This window comes from Hyperoodon ampullatus, assembly GCF_949752795.1.
Source record: "Hyperoodon ampullatus genome assembly, chromosome: 3".
Lineage (NCBI taxonomy): Eukaryota > Metazoa > Chordata > Mammalia > Artiodactyla > Ziphiidae > Hyperoodon > Hyperoodon ampullatus.
In genome coordinates, this window is record NC_136916.1 from 171951263 (window position 1) to 171970984 (window position 19722).

At 38.4% G+C, this 19722-nt stretch overlaps 1 protein-coding gene across 2 annotated transcripts in view; it reads right to left on the bottom strand.

Annotated features, from left to right (window-relative positions):
* ATG2B (autophagy related 2B) overlaps positions 1–19722 on the bottom strand; it is a gene marked incomplete at its 5' end in the record, with an annotated part of 66461 nt that overhangs the window by 15885 nt on the left and 30854 nt on the right. The window contains 16 exons of one of the 2 annotated variants that reach the window (XM_079701096.1): positions 951–1052; positions 2313–2507; positions 3451–3556; positions 4753–4979; positions 5719–5921; positions 8149–8290; positions 9869–10039; positions 10315–10391; positions 10798–10868; positions 11730–11822; positions 11986–12092; positions 13267–13347; positions 13520–13719; positions 14709–14859; positions 15342–15514; positions 15906–16063. In XM_079701096.1, the coding sequence (XP_079557222.1) occupies positions 951–1052; positions 2313–2507; positions 3451–3556; positions 4753–4979; positions 5719–5921; positions 8149–8290; positions 9869–10039; positions 10315–10391; positions 10798–10868; positions 11730–11822; positions 11986–12092; positions 13267–13347; positions 13520–13719; positions 14709–14859; positions 15342–15514; positions 15906–16063 (2257 nt within the window). Of the gene's footprint in view, positions 1–950; positions 1053–2312; positions 2508–3450; positions 3560–4752; positions 4980–5718; positions 5922–8148; positions 8291–9868; positions 10040–10314; positions 10392–10797; positions 10869–11729; positions 11823–11985; positions 12093–13266; positions 13348–13519; positions 13720–14708; positions 14860–15341; positions 15515–15905; positions 16064–19722 lie in introns of both variants that reach the window. The other variant, XM_079701095.1, reaches the window with a different exon arrangement.

Genomic DNA, 19722 nt, shown 5'->3' on the forward strand with positions numbered 1-19722 from the left:
GGGAGGGTTTTGTTATTTTAAAAGCAGATTATTATAAAAACTCCGTGTATTTTCTGTAGTTGTTATACGCTTCAGTTAATAATAACAGCTAACACTTCTGATCGTTAACAGTGTGTGCCAGGCACCAAGCTAAATGTTTTACATACACCAGTCTCCTTTAATCCTCATTTTTAAAAAAATGATGCTACATGTACTATTACTTTTTCCATTTTATCAGTGAAGAAACTGAGGCTTGGGGAAATTAAGTTACCTACCAAAAGCCACACAGTTAGTAAAAGAGAACTGAGATTTAAGCCCAGGTCTGACTCTAAACCCACACTCTTCACTACACTGCACTACTTCCAAGTATCATGTCTTCATACACCGAACAAAGCTTGTAAAACACCAACTATGCTTTAAACAGCTCTCTGGGAAGGCAAAACCCAGGATCATTTGATGGGGTGCTTGCCAGAATATAGGAAAGTGGATTTGTTTACCTCTTTCCATAAACCTCTGCTTTGTTTGTGACCTGTTCAAGTGCCAATTTACTAATTTGTCATTGTGCCCAGGGCAGGGAATTCTCTTTCAGATGCTGTGATTACAATCCCTTATATCTTTCAATAGCATATATCGAGGAGTCCTTCCATCCTCTGAAAATACCTGTATATCTGCATTAGGAGTACGTATGTAAAGATCAGAGAACATGAGAAGCAGGTATTAAGCGCTATGTCACGTAGACAGTGAGTAGGAAACTGGAGGACAAAATCTAATAATGTTTATTCACTAATAATTCAGATTCCAAACAGCTAATGAATTTGCCCTATTCTTTACCAGCAGAAGTCTGTTTTAATTATGCAACTTCCATAAAAGTTAAATCATAATAAACATAATTCTACTAAACTAAATCTCTCATTCTGAATGTGGGATATATATTTAAACATAATTCCATGCATTATGCTTGTAATACAAACCTGGTCAATATTGAGGCGAAGTGGCATTAGTGACACTCTGAGGCAGCATTCCTGTGGTGACCTGCCAGACTCCGGGCGCACATGTAATGCTTTCACTGTCAGCTACAAGATGAGACAGACAAACACATTTTTTCCCTAGTGATAATATGACCTTGTTTTCATTAAAAAAAAGAAAAGCAAAAAGGAGGGAAAAAAATCCTGTATCTAGTCCCTATATCAGAACAAAAAGTGGAACTGTTTACCCTCTTTCCTTAGAATCCTGAATCTAACTTTTTTGGGTCACACACTCTTTCAAGGATCTGATGAGGGCTTCCCTGGTGGCGCAGTGGTTGAGAGTCCGCCTGCCGATGCAGGGGACACGGGTTCGTGCCCCGGTCCGGGAGGATCCCACATGCCGTGGAGCAGCTGGGCCCGTGAGCCATGGCCACTGGGCCTGCGCGTCCGGAGCCTGTGCTCCGTAGCGGGAGAGGCAACAGCGGTAAGAGGCCCGCGTACCGCAAAAAAAAAAAAAAAATCTGATGAAAGATATGAATTCTCTTTACAGGAAAAAACGCAAACGATAATGTTGTATTCGCAGTCTCAAAGAAGTTTGCTAAGCCCCAGAAGCTAATCCATAGACCCACACTCCAAAGACAACTTCTATGACGTTTTCTTCTGGAAGTCCTGAGCTGATCATTTCTATTCTAATAAAATTTAAAAGTTAGAAATGTGGAATACTGCCAACAATTTCATTTAAATATTTTGTGTTTTTTTTTTTTTTTTTTTTTTTTTTTTTGCGGTACGCGGGCCTCTCACTGTTGTGGCCTCTCCCGTTGCAGAGCACAAGCTCTGGACGTGCAGGCTCAGCGGCCATGGCTCACGCGCCCAGCTGCTCTGCGGCATGTGGGATCTTCCCGGACCGGGGCACGAACCCGTGTCCCCTGCATCGGCAGGCGGACTCTCAACCACTGCGCCACCAGGGAAGCCCTAAATATTTTGTGTTATTTTTGGCCACGCCGCGTGGCGTGTGGGATCTTAGCTCCCCAACCAGGGATCGAACCAGGGCCCTCAGCAATGAGAGCACGGAGTCCTAACCACGGGACCGCCAGGGAATTCCCTGTGTAAGTGTTTTGTGTAGATCATTATGGACTTCTGGTTTTCCTCAGGTATTGATATATTGGCAATTATAGAAACAACATGCAAAATAATTTTTAAAACATAAAACTTTAAGCAGCGTATTTAAAAGGGATTTTCATATAAAAATGAGAAAAAAAAATCCCATAATTTTCCCTAATCTAAAATAAATCTTCTGCAGTTAGATATAATAAAAATACTTTTCTGAAACTAATACAACAACAAAATATATGAAGTTTTAAATCTTACCATGTTGGAATGAGCTTTTCGAGGCATTTCTTTACTGCAATACAGGTACAAAAACTTATTCATTTGTGATGTTGCCAGACGATCTCGAATTTCAAGATCCTGCACAATGAACACCTGCCGCGAGACCGGGTGCTCCAAGAGGCTAGAATCGCACTCTGGTTTGCATGGGGGGTAGACCTCGTGCTGAAACTTCACCTTTACAGAAGAGAAAGAACACAGAACAATCTCTACATTTTATTTAAATCAGATTTTCTCTTTAAAATGTAACACATCACTCATTTTCTTTGAATTCTCAACTTTCGATTCCACTTTCAGAGAACAGCATAACATTCCTATATTTGTCCACGTATTTATTTATTAATCCACGTGCTCAGGACCATACAAGGAAAAGCCTGACTGACATTTCTTATTTGACCTTGGTAAAATCCCTATCCTTTCCAAGTAAAATGCTCAATAGGCATAAGTCATAAAATTATTGTCTTGCATACCTATGAAACTGCTTGGAGGCAAAGTTCAAGTCCCCAAAGGGCGCAAGGACACAATTAAGTATATGGAGCTGTCATCACTGCCCTATTTCTGTGCTAAGAGCCCTAATATTCGACCCTTGGCACAATCCCAGACAAGCTGACAGAATGAACTGCATCACTGGCACCGGCAGCCTGGCCTACTGGTCTCTAGATGCTCACAAAGGACCTGAGACCTGTGTGCTATGCAATGGCAGGCCTGCCCAGAGACACACCCCAGCGCAGTGGTTCCCCAAGCACGGTCCTGGGTAAAGTGGTATCACAATCACCTGGGAACTCATTAAAAATGCAAATTCCTGGGCCCTACCTCAGACCTACTGAATCAAAAACTCTGGGGCCCAGCAACCTGTGTTTTAACAAGCCCTCAAGGGGATTCTGATGCTTGTTCAACTCTGAGAGACACTGCTCTAGGGAGCCTGGGAAAACAAAAACAAACACCCTAAATTTTCTCAGAGTATTTGAGAAAGAAAAAGAGGCAAGAGTTTCTATACAAGACCCCTGCACTTTTCCACTTACACCCCAAGACCACATGGGGGAGGGGACAGGGAGTAACCAAAGAACGCCCACTAATGCTCCTACTTCGGTGGATTTTTCCTTTCAAAATGTCACATTACCTTGCTTAACTGTATTTCCATTAAAAAGTCATGGTTTCTTCCTTTTCCCCCACATACTACATTACGTCCATGTCTTGCAGGTGTGTGAGAAGGTGAGCTGTGGGGACTACTATAAATGAAAAATAAAACCTTTTGTTAAAGGAATAGTCAAAGAAAGGCAATGAATGACACCAGAAAAAATAACAGGATGAAAAAAGAAAATAAGATTACAGAACTAGCAAAACACTTCCACAAACTGTATTGCTATAAATCAAAACCGCATCTTTTATCCCTTGGAGACACTGAGAACATAAATGTTATTACTGCCATTACAGCAATCATCTACTTGCTAAATATTTAAAACTACAGAAAACGCTAACTATGATGTTGGTGTGCATATCACATGATAGACTTAGAAATGAGACCTCCCTGTAAGTTCCTTGTTACTTCAGAAACCCCTGAGAGTCAGAGGACAAGTCCTAGAAATTCCAATTAACACGGAAAAGAATTATAGTAAAGTTGTAAGTTTTTTTAAAAGCACTTTTAAATAGAAAAAGTCATTACAATGCTGTGCCAAAGGTTCCCACCCCGTGAAGCCTTTCCTGACCCTCCCCACCCCACTGAGAGTGTTTGCCCTTAGTCTCTGCCTCGTCTTCCCATCCAGTTCCCTTCTAGAACCATGGAATAACGCACTCATTAACAGGTACTTCAGCAGCATCCACTCTGTGCTGGGCACCCTGCTGGGTGCTAGAGAATCAGGGGCACGCGTGGTCCCCACCTCCTGACGCACACACTTCACTTCATTGCCCTCATTGGCTCATGTAACTCTCTCTTCCTTCTGAACTTAGGACAGGGTCTGGGTAGTATTCATTTGAATGAATGTGCCTCTAACACAGGCTCTGGCACATGGTAGGTACCCGAAAAATTTTGCTGAATGGAAGTGGCTTAAGTCATCATATTTTAGGAGAAAAATACAAAGAATGCAAACAAGTTTTCAAATGCAAAACTTTAACATTAAAAGAGTAACATTTAAATTACAGTTTTTAATACTACTTATTAATAATTCTTAAAAGGATAAATTCTATGTATTTTTAGTGAAAAGAAAATATTGGTCTGGTGGTCCAGTGGTTAAGAATCCGCCTTCCAATGTAGGGGATGCGGGTTTGATCCCTGGTCGGGGAACTAAGATCCCACATGCTGCGGGGCAACCAAGCCCTCGCGCCACAACTACTGAGCCCATGCGCCACAACTAGAGAAGCCCGTGCGCCGCAACAAAGAGAGTATATTGGTCTGCCAAATAAACTTATGTAGAAATTAACTTACATATAACTTTTAGCTGGAGAAGCAGGAGGGGCTGTTCCAAAATCTTTTCCTCCAAAAAGATGCCAAACGAGAGAGACTTCTTTAACCAGGTACCGAATTACAGGAATAGGAAAGTGTAACGGGGCTTTGCTCGTATCCGTCTTCTTAACAGGCAGACTAAAATAGTTATCTCTTATCACAATCGCATCATCAACCATTATTTTTACAACTGGTTCTTCTTCCTTCTCCTAAGACAAAGGAAGAGGTAACTCATACTCTCTTATTTAAGCAGAAACCACTGATTATGGTGCGCATCTCAAGGGGATTTCTTGATGCTGCATTCTTTCTAATAATTTCAATATATAAAGTGGAATAACAAATACTGACGTTAATCACCACATAAGATACTCTGCTTTATTAACAATAAAATGAACTCTCTCTTCTATGTGAATCACTCCATAAGAATTTTTTATAGTCTACGATTTGGCTTTTACTACTTGTTTGACAATAAAAAGGTACAGATTCAATGCTTTACCATTTTGTTTAGTGAACTGTGGATTCATTAAATCCAGACCATGCTTTTACAATGTGAGCATGATTCTAAAAAGGAAATTATATATCCATTAACCAAGCATTAGCCTTCTCACAAATCACATCTTATCTTTCCCAATTCTTGTGTTAACAGCTCTGTACAGAACTCCTTTCTGCCATTTAATTTCACAACCCTGAAGAGGTATCTTACTACATACTTCCTCTGTAGTTCAATAAACAATGCAGGAGACTTTGCAAGTAGAGAGTCTCTGAGAGATGTTCATAAAAAGAGTAAAGTATAACAAACATTTACAAAGTCTCAAGAGTAAATTACAAAAGGAAGTAATTCTGAACTGTACAGAGTTAACAAAACCTAAAGAATCTTTTCAGGTGCCCTTTGGTCAATTCAATTTATAACACTATTTTAAGACATTAATTATATCATCAATTTATTACCTGAATGGTTGCTCTTGGTGCAAAAAGAATGCAAAAGTCGTCGTTTTCTGTGGGCACGCCTGTCACCGCATCACTCATCAAGTGGTGTGTGAATGAGGCGTAAGTGGGCCCAGGCTCCTGGGACACATTTCCACTCTCATCAGGAAACAGGAAGAGGTCTGAACAACATGGCTCCTGAATTTGAGATTTTTCATCCAAAACACCTAGGTGAAAAGATTACAACATTCAATTTTGGCATATTTTAAACATCAACAACAATAACATTTATTAAGCATTTTAGGACTTCCCTCGTGGCACAGTGGTAAAAATCCGCCTGCCAATGCAGGGGACACAGGTTCAATCCGTGGTCCAGGAAGATCCCACATGCCATGGAGCAACTAAGCCCGTGCACCACAACTACTGAGTCCCTGCACTGCAACTACTGAAGCCCGTGTGCACTAGGGCCCACGTGCCGCAACTACTGAGCCCGCGTGCTGCAACCAAGGAAGCCCGCGCACCTAGAGCCCGTGCTCTGCAACAAGAGAAGGCACCGCAATGAGAAGCCCACGCACCGCAGACAAGAGTAGCCTCCGCTCACCGCAACCAGAGAAAGCTTGCATGCAGCAACGAAGACCCAATGCAGCCAAAAATTTTTAAAAAACAGTATCTCACTTATTTCTTACAATAACCTTCTGACTACGAATAAAAAGAATAGTAAGTATGAAGTTTTCTACGAAACAGTAAATGATGGACTCATAAAGTTACAGTCTCCTCTTAGTTATTTAGTGTCAGAGAAGTTCAGGAATTCAACAGCAGCTAGTTAGTGTGGACTGGAGTTCCATTTTAGCCAGAATTTCATATTGACAATTATGTGCTGTAGGTGCAGTTCTGGAAGAAACGCCTTGGACAATATAGCAAGGGGAGGGGAAATAGTTACATCTAGCAGCGTCTCACCTAAAACTATAGGAAATCTCTGCTCGGGGAAGGGGTGGGGGAAACAGTTGCCAAGCATGTCTTAGGCCAGGGAATGATTCGAAGCAATAAAAAGACTCCTTGGGGTCGCTGGATACCCAAATGGGACACCTGTTCTCAGGTAGCTCTCACAATATGAAGTTCACAAAAGGCTGCATGTGTGCAAAAATCTGTATGTGAACATATATTTTTTTATACATTTATATTATATATTAGATTCACTAATTCTTTTCTTATCTTTTTTTTTTTTTTTTTTTTGTGGCCGCACTGCATACTATGTGGGATCTTAGTTCCCCCGACCAGGGATCAAACCCATGTGCCCTGCGGTGGAAGCATGGAGTCCTAACCACTGTACTGCCAGGGAATTCCATAGATTCACTAATTCTTTCTCCATTCATTCATTTAAACCAAACCCTGTCATATGAACTAAGAATACTAAGATGAATGCGGTGACATCTTAGCCTCGGAAGGCTCACAGACTAGACTTTAAATTCTCCTACTTTGAACCCACTCATCCTTTTAAGTGCTCAGTGTCCAGTACATAGTCTTGTGTGTTGAAGCTGCTCGGTAAATATTCATTAAACATTCTTTCCCACATGAGTAGGTTAGCTGCTAACATTTATTACAAATAATGTTAGTACATAGGGAGCTAAAAGTTCCCATTTGCTTCCTTAGCTCTAATTTATTCTAAATTAGAATGAAAGCAACACTGAATGCTAAACTTCTATAACACTATGAAATAATTTTAAAAATTAAGATCTCACAACATACAGAAATAGGTATGTTCAGCCAATTAGAAAAAAACTATTTTTAGATAGATACTTCAAAATATTTAGATGCTTCCACTTGGCTTTAAAGCTCTCTGTCTGGTTCCTCCCTGCTTATCTAACATTACTGCCTAATTCTTTTCGACAAGAAGGGAACTTTTGTTCCAGTATTAATAGCCTGAGTTACTAGATCATTAAGGCTCATACAGGCCTCTGGGCCTCTGCTGATGTTAGTGACATTGCCAAGATTATCTTCTCTCTCCACACTACACGCCTAGGTCCTACACACTTTTTAAAAGCCAACTCGTCTCATTTTCACTGAAGTCTAATGAAGGGATTCCAAATCCTTTCCAACCAGTGATTAGAGTGTACACTACATTCTGAAGTGTTTTCTTATATCACCTCTCGATGGTTCTAAGCACTAGCCTCAGTCTGGTTCAGTGCCAATTTGCTGCACTAGACCATGAGCTACCAGGGAACATAAGCCTTGTCTTCCATTTTATCTGTCGCCCCCCACCCAACACTCTGGCCAGTATTATTGATCTACTAAACATTCAATAAACACAAGCTGACTGACTAATAAATATCCACCAAAACTCAGACCTGTCTTTTCTTTAGTAAGCTACTTATTGAGGACTCTGTAAGAACACAAACAATGTCAGCCTCAACTACGACATCACAGTTCCCAGGAAGAAGTCCTGGTCTGTCTCACCATTAGACTGTGGTTTTACAGACACAGCAGCCTCTTGCGTGTCAATTTCCTCCATAGCGTCACTCATCAAATCTCGTAATATTTGTTGATCTGCTTCAGGAAGTACTGAACCACGTGAGGATGACCGACCAGCGGAATCTACCTACAGCCAAAAAACCTAATTAAAATCAACTTGAAAATGCTCTAAAAAGCAAATTACTCAACGTTTATTTTGTCCTAGAAATACATTACATTTCACAAAAACACCAAAAACAGTAGCACATTCATTTTTCTACATTCTCTCAGCAGGTGTTACATTTTCATTTTAAGTCTTTAGTATCAGCATTTTCACCCCAACAACTACTGGCAAATAGAAATAAATGTGTTATATCTCAAAGCCGGCACAGTGAGCTGAATCTTGAAGAGGTCAGACATTCGAAGAGAAGGAAGGTGAAAAACACTGCAGTGAAGCTGGAGGAGAGGTGGGGTCTCTCTGTAGAGAGTCCGATCTGCTCAAACCTGATGGCTGCCATGACCTCCACCCTCTGAGACAAAGCCACTGTAGGTAGAGCCTCATTTCTTGGAACAAATAGACACCTAAAGACAGTAGGGGGTATACATGAGAGGGGAAATCTACTAAAAGGTGATCTGTGGAGTTCAATTCCAACATTGATGCTTAACCATTTTTGTTAGTGAATCGTGGATTCATTAAATCCAAACCATGCTTTTAAAATGTCAGCATGACTCTAAAATGGAAAGATCTCATTTGAAAGGGATAATTTAAAATAACTTTTAATAAACCGGAGAATAAAAGAGAAGAAACAGTAGAGAGAGAGTATCATAAATCACTTCATTATCAGGGAGAATACAGCAGGAGCAAGGAAACAAAAACAGACATGTAACACAAATGAGGTGTAAGATCAGCGTGAACAAAAGATAATGCAAGGCCTGTCAGACCCTTACTGAAGGATCTATTGACCTAAGGGGACTGAGAATTCTGTTCACAGAAGAGGCCATGAAGAAGAATAAAAAGACTGAAAAAAAGTAAATGCTAAACAAACTGGACATTGTTCTATCTGGACATATGAGAGGGCAGAGAGGTGACAGCTGGGGGCATAAGAAAGCAATGAACTGGGAATCCAAATACCTGCATATTGTTGCTGTTGTCTGCTACTAATTAGGGCAAATTACCTAAATTCTCTGAGTCTTAACTTATTCATCTACTAAACAGAGATGATAATCTTTAACCTCTCAACTGCACTGGCTAAGAGTAAATCACATATGAGAAAGTATACTGAAAACTGGATAGAATTGTAGATAACAAATATGAAAGATAATACCATATAAATAAGTCTTCTGGTAATAATACTAATTCCTGCCATCTACCTTCTCAAAGCATTTTTACATACAACTGCATATAACAGACTCTCACATGATAAATGTTTTCTTTCTTCCCTGAGGACATATGAAAATAACTTAAGTCTGGGAAAATATATGTTGGTTGAGAAGATTAATGCTCTGAAACTGAGAGCATCAAACAGTAGAATGGTTTTCCAAAAAGGCCCATGGAATCACCTTTCTAGACCCCATCACCCTGAAAGTAAGAATAGATAGATGATTATTCAAAGTTTCCTTTCTACCCTATGACTGTCAAGAAGACCTCGCCGATGTACAGGTCACTCGCATGTCTGGAATGAGGTGGGGGTGAGTGAGTTCTAATGAATGAGGCTGGCGGCTGTACCTTCATCTTTCTTTGCGGGGCTCCGGACTTCACGTCCGCCTTGTTAGCCGCATGTAAGTCCCCGTAGCTTGCAACGTACTGAATGAGATTCATTAATGCAGCACAAGAGTCCGAGCACGTTCTAATGTGGACAACGTCACTCGAACAGTGTAATTCAAAGTGCGGCTCAGTCTGGACAGGACACGGAAAAAAGGATAAAAATGTCTACCAAAACGAGAAAAAAATGTTTGCATAGGTTTACATTAAATAAAATATAATATGATAATTTGTCTTGCCACAGGAAACATGCATTTATAATAACTCAATCTTAACTTCCAAATATTTTATCTATTTCTGACTAAAATTAGGTAAGTGGAAAAATAATTTACAGTAAGTTCAGTATGTTTTTAGTCTCTTCTATAAAAAAAGGACTTAAATAAAAATATCCATTTATTTTAATAACTTACTTGCTCTCCATCAGAATCAGACTTCACTGCAGTTATGGTTAATTCCAAAAGCCCCATATCCATCACACGAACATAATCTAAAATTTTTTTAAGTAATTAATAAAATATCTGAGTATAACTTTCAAAAAATGCTTATCCAACAAACACCTAATAAAACTAGTGTTTCTTTAAAATTCATGGCAGGTAGTACTACAAATACTTATAATGTAATGGAAACATAGTTTCATCCTACAAAAATCCTACAGTTCACTTTATTTTTAGTTAGAAACAAAATCTTCCTTCTATTAAATAAACAAGAGTATATATATATAATTTGATGCATTTCACCAATGTTATTGATATTATAAACTGGTATTACAATACTCAGACTGATAAGATCCTTAGTTCACTGGCATTATTCTAGAGTTAAAATGCTTAAAAATATTCAAATGCAAAAAATAAAAGAGGATTCATCTATCCCAGATTTTGTTTTTTAACTCTTACCTCTATTCAGATTTACAGTGACAGTATTACACTTGTCAGACAGATGTAAAGCAGCTTCATCCAAGATTATTCTGGGCAAAAAAAAGATAAAATCAAGATCTAAAAAACTAACCTTGAATATAAGCTGTATGATCACTATATACTTAGCTGTACCATTCTTTCTGATATAAATATGATCAAAGTCATATGCAGTTTCTAACTTACAAATGTCACCTAACATTTGTTTTTTTAATATTTATTTATTTTTTTATCTATCTTTGGCCGTGTTGGGTCTTAGTCGTGGCACACGGGATCTGCAAACTGCGGGGTCTCTCGTTGCGGTGTGCAGGCTTCTCTCTAGTTGTGGTGCGCAGGCTCCAGAGCACGTGGGCTCTCTAGCTGTGGTGTGGGCTTAGTTGCCCCACAGCATGTGGGATCCTAGTTCCCTGACCAGGGGTTGAACCCATGTCCCCTGCATTGGAAGGCGGATTCTTAACCACTGAACCACCAGGGAAGTCCCTAACATTTCTTTAAAACTCACTGTTTATGAGTACTAGAAACATTTAAATGGCATAAATGAGATTAAATCATCTGCTCAAATCAATTTTAAATTTTCAGCAATTTTAACAGATGCCCAAATTCACAAGGTTTAAATTAGGAAAATGAAGTGTATCAGGTATTATGGGAAGTTTACATATAAATGTTTTAAAAAGTTAACCAAAAATCTCAAGAATTAATTTTCTCCCTAAAAATGAAATACAGTAATGAATTGAAGAGGTGGGACGAATCATCTGAGAAAGAAAAACTGAAAACTTGGATAAAGGAACATGACTAATAGTAAAAGGATGTTGCTTTTAACAAAGACTGAGACTTTAATCAAAGGGTTGAGATAAAGCTCTGTCAGTATGTTTTGAACTGCTGCATTTAGTAGACAGCGAGGCTTAACACGGTACCTGAGAGTAGAAGATGATTTATCCAAGGCAACACTACTTGAAATGCTGAATGTTTCAACAGTAAGAAGAGATCGGATTGGCAAATAAAGAGGCCTATTACCACAAAGAAACAAGAGAACATTAGTCTGCTGCAAAAAAAAGAAACTACCTTTAAAGAGCATTTTGAACCTTAACTCTACTGAATTACATATTTTTCTCAAAACTTAGTACACATTTTAAAGACTAAAACTTTATTTTGCTCCATTTATGAACTAACCTATAATCAAGTGCACAGCTCCAGAGATGAACATGAAAGGTTGTAAATGAAGTTGGAGGATTGTATCCCAGAACAGGTTCATCAGCAATATTCAAGAAGTATAAAATCTATAATCACAAAAATATAAAATGCCCTGCTTTAGAAGAAAAAAAAAGTTTTGATATGATATCCTTAATACCAACATGAAATAAAATAGCTCACACAAAAAAACAACCATTTAGTGGAAAATCATAATGTTAAAAGAAAATCATCATTTGAAGGAATTCATTTCAAAAAGTATTTGCAAAACTAGAATTTGAAATGAAGAGGCCCATCTAACAATTGCAATGCTACAGAGATATTGGAAAAATCATATCCTATGAAACTAACAAAGTATGTATAACATACTTCCAACATTACTTTGCTTGGACTAATTCTTTTGAAAAAAACAAAATTTGCCAAAGACTGTTTAAAACTCTCCATCTGGTTTTCTATAAAATCCACTGTTGGGAGAAGTTCCTGTTCCTTAATTTATACCCAGATCTGTCTGAAAACCAGTCCTTCTCACCAACATCTACTCTATATTTCTATCTAAATAAAAAAGTTAGGCTAAATCCCTCCCTTACAGCCAGCCATTTGACTGACCATCTCTCTACCCCTGCTCTATTTATTCTCTCTTTCTATCTATATATTTTATGTTTCAGAATGTTTCTGAAAGCATTCAGGTTTAAAATAATTTATTATTTTCCAAGCACAAAGAAAAGCTTTCTCCTTCTAAGGAAAATGAACAATAATCATAGTGTGCTAGTTTTCACTCTCATATAAAGAAGAGTTAACTTCTTACCCAAAGTTTCCTTTGAAAAAATGTAATTAACCAAATACAGTTATTACACTGGAAATTAATTACAGAATTCCTTATAAATGCCTCAGTGTATATTATTGGCCTAGGAGATAATTCTGAAATTACGGCACTTAAAGAATATACAGTTATAAGTGCAAGTCAACACTCATTTATTCTCCTCTATGCCAGGCACTCTATAGGTCCCTTCCCTTTAATGACAAAACATAACTGTCTTTGAGATGATTAAGGACCAAACTTTAAGGTAAAAAATCAATTACATTCTGCGGTGGTGATGATGTTCTATTTCCTACCATAACAGGTGGTATTTATATAGGAGTATTTATTTCATGAAAATTCGATGAGCACTGAATATTTATGATTTGTGAACTTTTCAGTATGTGTATTACACATTAACATAAAGTAAAAAATAAATCAATAAATATACATCACAGCTCTCTTACCTGCTCATGCCAGCTAAGCCCAGAAGGAAGCATTCTGTGCTGGAGAGTGGCTCCTTTCAGTCCCACAGCAATGAGAAATTCCTACAGAGCAACACAAAGAATTACATTTATCACCTACATAACCCTCTGGTTCAAAACTTGAAAAGTTTTTCTAAGAAAATAAATGTGTTACATTTATGCAATCATTTTTATTAACTAGTAATCAAATCAGCAGCAGCAAGTATTTAATGGTATAAAAGTACAAAACACACACCTTTGTATTGGACTCTGATTTATCAGACAATATTTTAACTGCAACAGAGAGCATATTCAAAGTCTCTCCTCCAACACCATCTGAAGAAGCTCGACTGAGGCCATCTTCTTCAGAGGAATAAATAGTAGGTTCTAACCAATGTGGTCGGGTTGAACTGGGCAGTCGTGTTTCTGTAGAAGGAATTGCTCCATCCACTATGCCTATATCCACAATGAGGTGACAAGATAACAAAATGATTATTTGAAATGAATTCACGAACTTCTATAACTCAAAACAAAAATCCATGTACTTCCACTGAATATAACATACACTGGAGGCAAAATGACCAAGAACCAGCTTGATATTAATAATTCATTCTCCTCTACTAATGTTGGTATAAGTGACTATCCAAGTTAAAAAAAAAATTTGAGATCTGAAATGCTAGAAAAGTTAAATTTAAATAGGAAAATCTAATAAACATTAAGAATGTGCAAGTATCTCATTTCTATTCACAAAGCAACACAAGGAATGTGCTCAAAGAAGAGCAATTTCTGTATTTGTTACCAAAAGGAAATACCACTTAAGAGAAAATAAAGAATGTAAAGTCGCATCAACTGACCAATGTATAATAAGACATGGTATATCCATAAAATGGAATATTCCTTGGCAATAAAAAGGAATAAAACACTGATACATTTGGATTAACCTTGAAAACATCATGCCAAGATGCCAATCACAAAAGACCTTCTATTGTATGATACCATGTATATGAAACAGCCAGAATATGCAAATCCATAGAGACGGAGAGTAAATCAGTGGTTTCTTGAGGCTAGAGTGGACTGCAGGACTGGGGGTTTATAGCTCAAAGGTGCAGACTTCTTCTGGGGGGTTGATGAAAATGTTCTAAAGTTGACTATGATGATGGTTACACAGCTCTATGGAATACTAAAAACCACTGAAATGTATATTTTAAATGGGTGAATTACATGGTATGTGAATTATATCTCAATATAAGTTGCTGCAAAAAAAGAACATAAAGTCAACTTCTAATTTACAATAATTATTACTTTGCCAGTGGAATCAGAACACCCTACAGAAAATAATTTCTAATGTTAAGAGTTCTGTTCTCAGTAGATTTTCTTTATTAAGCAAAATTTAAACATGTCTAACCAGAAGTGAACAAAACACACATATTTAACATTTGTCCTACCTTTGTGATAGAGACTGAAACTGCTACAGTGAAGGCAGATATAGTGCTTGTCATCAAAACCTTCATATTTTGTCACACAAAATAATGAACCACTGTTGAATTCTAACCAGAATTCACCATGCTTGTTTTCCAACAGATCTCCATTATCTTGCTAATAAGAAGATCAGAAAAAACAGAGAAGTCATTAATTAAATACAGAAAAGTAAGAACGACCCTTGAGATGCTCCTCCTTGATTCAGGTTAGGAGGATCTCCCACACTGCAGCAAAGTGGTCTGATTCTTGAACCATCCAACATGGTGGTATTCAAAACTGAATAATTAAACACTAGGCCGGCCTCTTCTGCCAAATGAACCTCGGTACTTCATCACCCTTTGGAACAGATAAATTACTGTTACCACCCCAGGAGTGGGACCAGCATGTTTTCCAAAAGAAGGTCCAGGTAATGTTTGTCTTTTGATCTGCAACGAAAGCTAAGCTTCCAAAGCTGCTGTCATCGTGGTGCCTCAGAAAACTGACCTTCATCAGCAGTCACTGAAACAACCTCCAACTACCTCAGTTACTGAATGCGTACATCATGCTAGATTTATAATAAGATGCACTTGAAAAATCACTTTGGATTTGTACATCCTTACCTTTACATCTGTAAACACTGCAATTAATCCATGATTAATGCTCAGAAGAACTGAGAGAAAACTCTGCGAGTTCTTGTTCTGAGAGTCTAGTTTTTTCTTCCTACGAGAACGATAACTGGGATCAACAGTGGAAAAATACTGCAAAGTCTCCTCCTCAGATCCACTTTCCTCATCTATGAGAAATGAATTGCACAATTACAGCTGTTCTAGCAGCTTATTAACACAAAACAGCATTCAAACCTGAACTTTATCACAAGAATATTTACTTATTTTACAACCTGTTTATTTTTACAAAGAATCTGGTAGGACAATAAAAATGTACTGTCTTTACCACTGAACTTCAGACAATGAATATGCTATCACTATAAAAATAACACTTAACTGATAACATTCTTAATAAATAGCTAGAAGTGGGGAAATACTGTAAATTACTAAAAGATATTATAAAATATAGTTATAAATGGAAAACACCAAAGAAACATTTTTAAATCCATCAATTTAAAAGGTTACTACTTTATTGATAAACCAGGCATTTTAATTCAGAAGAAATTTAAAATATATTACCATAGTGAACTGTAGATTTAAATGGACTGAAACTATCTTTGTTGAAGGTATTAATCAGTTGACTGGCTACTGAAAGCCCAATACCATATGAAATATTTTCAAATGTCTCTACTGGTGAAGGAGCTGTTGGTTCCCAGAGCAGCAAATCATTAAAGATCCTACAAAGGCAAAAGTTGAAAAATAAATACATAACTCCTACTTCAACCAAAGGCAAACTAAAGTATATCCCTTTAAGAAGTCACATGAATAATAAATTTTCCAAATGGTGAAATGGAATTTCTTTCAATGGAAAAAAAACTGCTATGCCTATCAGGGCAATGAGAAAGGAATCTGGACAATTAGATACCTAATTAGATATCCTCCTAGTTTCACCAGTGTTATATGCATCAAATTACATACATCTAAATGCACTTAAAGGAGGAGGTTTATTAAAAATAAAACCCATAAAGAACAAAAGGATTGTTCACATATATGAGAACACTCAATAAACTATAACAGATTATGCACTGTCTCATTTGACTCCCCTCAATCCTCTGGGGCAGCCAAGGCAGAATTATTATTCTCACTTTACACTTGAAGAAACTGCATCATAAAGGTTAAGTGACCTGCCCAAGGTCACACAGCTAATTAGTGGGAGAAGTGAAACCAGAGCCCAGATTACGTCCAGCTCCCAATTCAGTTCTCTTCCATTACTCACTTTCTCTAGGGATATCTGCTTTTTCTTTCTTCCACAGAAAGCACAGCTTCGCTGGGAAGTTTGCATGAGATGAAGAAGCAGACAGAATAGGGAATAAAGAGAGGAAACCCTTCTAACTAATGGAACAGACGAACAGCCAAGTCAATACTGGTGACTACTGGGGTGATACATGTCAAGCTAGGTCACCACTGCATCCTATTTTTTCAAAGAAATATTTGTCACTTCTCAGATACCTCCACCCCCACCACTCACCTCTATGTTGTCATGAAAACTGAGACTTTACAATGTTCTCTACAAAGATTGTTGTTAGGCTTGGACCCATAGCACATCCTTCACGTGCATAATGCAGTCACTGCACCTATAACATTCTACTCCATTTTCTAGTTTCCCTTTCCTAGACTAAGACTTGTGTCTTAGTCATCTTTATATGTGCCTAGCACAGTGGCTGTCACACAGCAGGCACTGAAGGTTTGAAGAAAGGACCAGTGGATGACTCACATGGAAGGACTGCCAAAAGCACAGACTTGTCAAAAAGCCTAGTGTGAATACCAATCAAGGTGCCAAGCGATGATGTAGCCCTGGTCCCTTCCTGTGAGAAGCCACTTGTCTAGGAACCTTCCGGGCCAATTCCTGAGCTTCTGAGGCCCTAGAAAGTATAAACGAGGACTGAGTACTGTCACTCTCAGTAGACTGTAATCCCCACCCAAAAGGTCTCTTTTTGGAAGCATTGCTGGATGAAGAATACCAGGGACACGGGGCAGAAGCATGTCTCACCTCAGACACCCTGACAGCGATGCCCAGAACTGTGCGGTACTCATTTGGCTCGCTACCTCTTGGGTGCGTCACTCACAGAACAAAGAAACAAGAGTCTAGGACTTCCCTGGTGGCGCAGTGGTTAAGAATCTGCCTGCCAATGCAGGGGACAAGTTCAAGCCCTGGTCCGGGAAGACCCCACATGCCACGGAGCAACTAAGCCCGCGAGCCATAACTACTGAGCCCGCATGCCTAGAGCCCATGCTCTGCAGCAAAAGAAGCCACCGCAATGAGAAGCCCGAGCTCTGCAACGAAGAGTAGCCCCCGCTCGCCGCAACTACAGAACGCCCGCACGCAGCAACGAAGACCCAACACAGCCAAAAATAAATAAATTTATTGAAAAAAAAGAAACGAGTCTAAATCCAGATCTTAGTCTAAATTCCTGTATGAAGAAATAGTGAAAGTATAAAATGAAGAATTTTCTCAGGAAATTTTTCTTTACCTTATTCCCTACAACCATTCTCTTATCTTCACAGGTTAAAGAGAAACTATTACTTTAAATAAAACCTGGAGTTCATGGTATACGACCTGCAAATATGTTTCATATGATTTTACTATTTTTCCTTATTTACATTTTGGTCTAAACACAGTCTTGATACCATAATATTATAAAACACTGAATGATGTTTCTAATATCAAGACAAAAAAAAACACTTAAGATGTTTAAGGACACATCACCCTGATTCCGTGGCGATGAGCTTGAAACATTATAGAAGCTCAAAAATATCTGATTTAATAAAACCAGGTAGAATATTTTTTATATTCTATTCTAAAGGATTTTTGACATAGAAAAAAAATCTATCTGTACTTGAGACTATCTTTCTGAAAAGAGTCAGCTGATGAAGGAATAAACCAACATTTCAGATGTATGAAGTAAAGGCAGAATTGGTTATAATTCCTGCTCAGAAAGATACCTGTAAATTTTATGTATAATAAAGGGCATTATTAAGACATTTAGCAAAACATGAATGGGGTCTGAGGATTAGATGCTAATGTATAATATTAATTTTCTTGTTTTAATGTCTGAATTATGGTCATGTAGAAGAATGTCCCTGTTTGTGAGAAATACACATTCAACTGCTCAAAGCAGAAGGGACATCAAGTCAGTAACTTACTCTCAAATGGTTCAGGGTAAAAACGTTCTTTGTACTGTACTTGCAACTTACCTATAAGTTTGAGAATGTCTGAAAATTAGAAGAAAAAAAAATATATATGTATATATAGACAAAGCCAAACAGAGGGCAAAGAATTCACATGCTAACTTAGATCTATGATTTATATGACCCACAGTGGGGGAACACTGCGGTATTTATATAAGTCTAGGGGCCTGGGAGACAGAGCAGTGGGCAGGGTAAGAGAGAACAGAAACTCTCGTGACCAACACCCCTGAGCCAGCTCCCCAGATGAGCAGATGCTCTCCAGTTCCCTGATTTAAGCTACCCTGCCTGCCGTACTGACTGACGTCCCCCACATGCTACCGCTTGCTGCTGGTAGACAACTCGCTAGCCCACCTGAGAACTTCTGCTCCCACCAGCTGAATTATATGTTTTGTATAGTCACCACGGGTAAATCGTGCTTGGCCCCAAATCTGCTCATCCCAGCTGTATGTTATTGTAAGCATAGTTTAATTCAATCTTGTGCTAACTGATGACTTTTAAGTATATACACTGAAGTGAGAAAAAAATCTTAAAAACCTGAAAGGATTCTGCACTCAGACTGCTTTGAAACTATTTTTTCACTCCACTTCAAAGAAACTGAAACTGAGAATTGTAGACAAAGCCTTCTGGGTATACAGTAAGCAAAAATTCTAACCAGTGGCTTGTCATCAAAAAAAGGCACTGTCCTACATTTTAAAAAGAAGTGGTGGCCTTCCCTGGTGGCGCAGTGGTTGAGAGTCTGCCTGCCAATGTAGGGGATACGGGTTCGTGTCCTGGTCCGGGAAGATCCCACATGCCACCGAGCGGCTGGGCCCGTGAGCCATGGCTGCTGAGCCTGCACGTCCAGAGCCTGTTGCTCCGCAACGGGAGAGGCCACAACAGTGAGAGGACCACATATCGCAAAAAAAAAAAAAAAAAAGAGGAAGTGGTAAATGAACATATATTCATAAATGGAATGTTTAAGTTATATTTTACTATTCTGATGTTGCAATCTAACCAATAGCCACCTGTTCAATCAATGCATAAGGAGAAAGAAATGGATGAAGCCCTTCTGACCTCTGGGATGGACTTTGAACTAGTTGTTTCATTTTGCTCAGTCTTAGCCTTGCACATTCGTTAGCTCTTGGTAGATATCCCTCAACTATAAAAT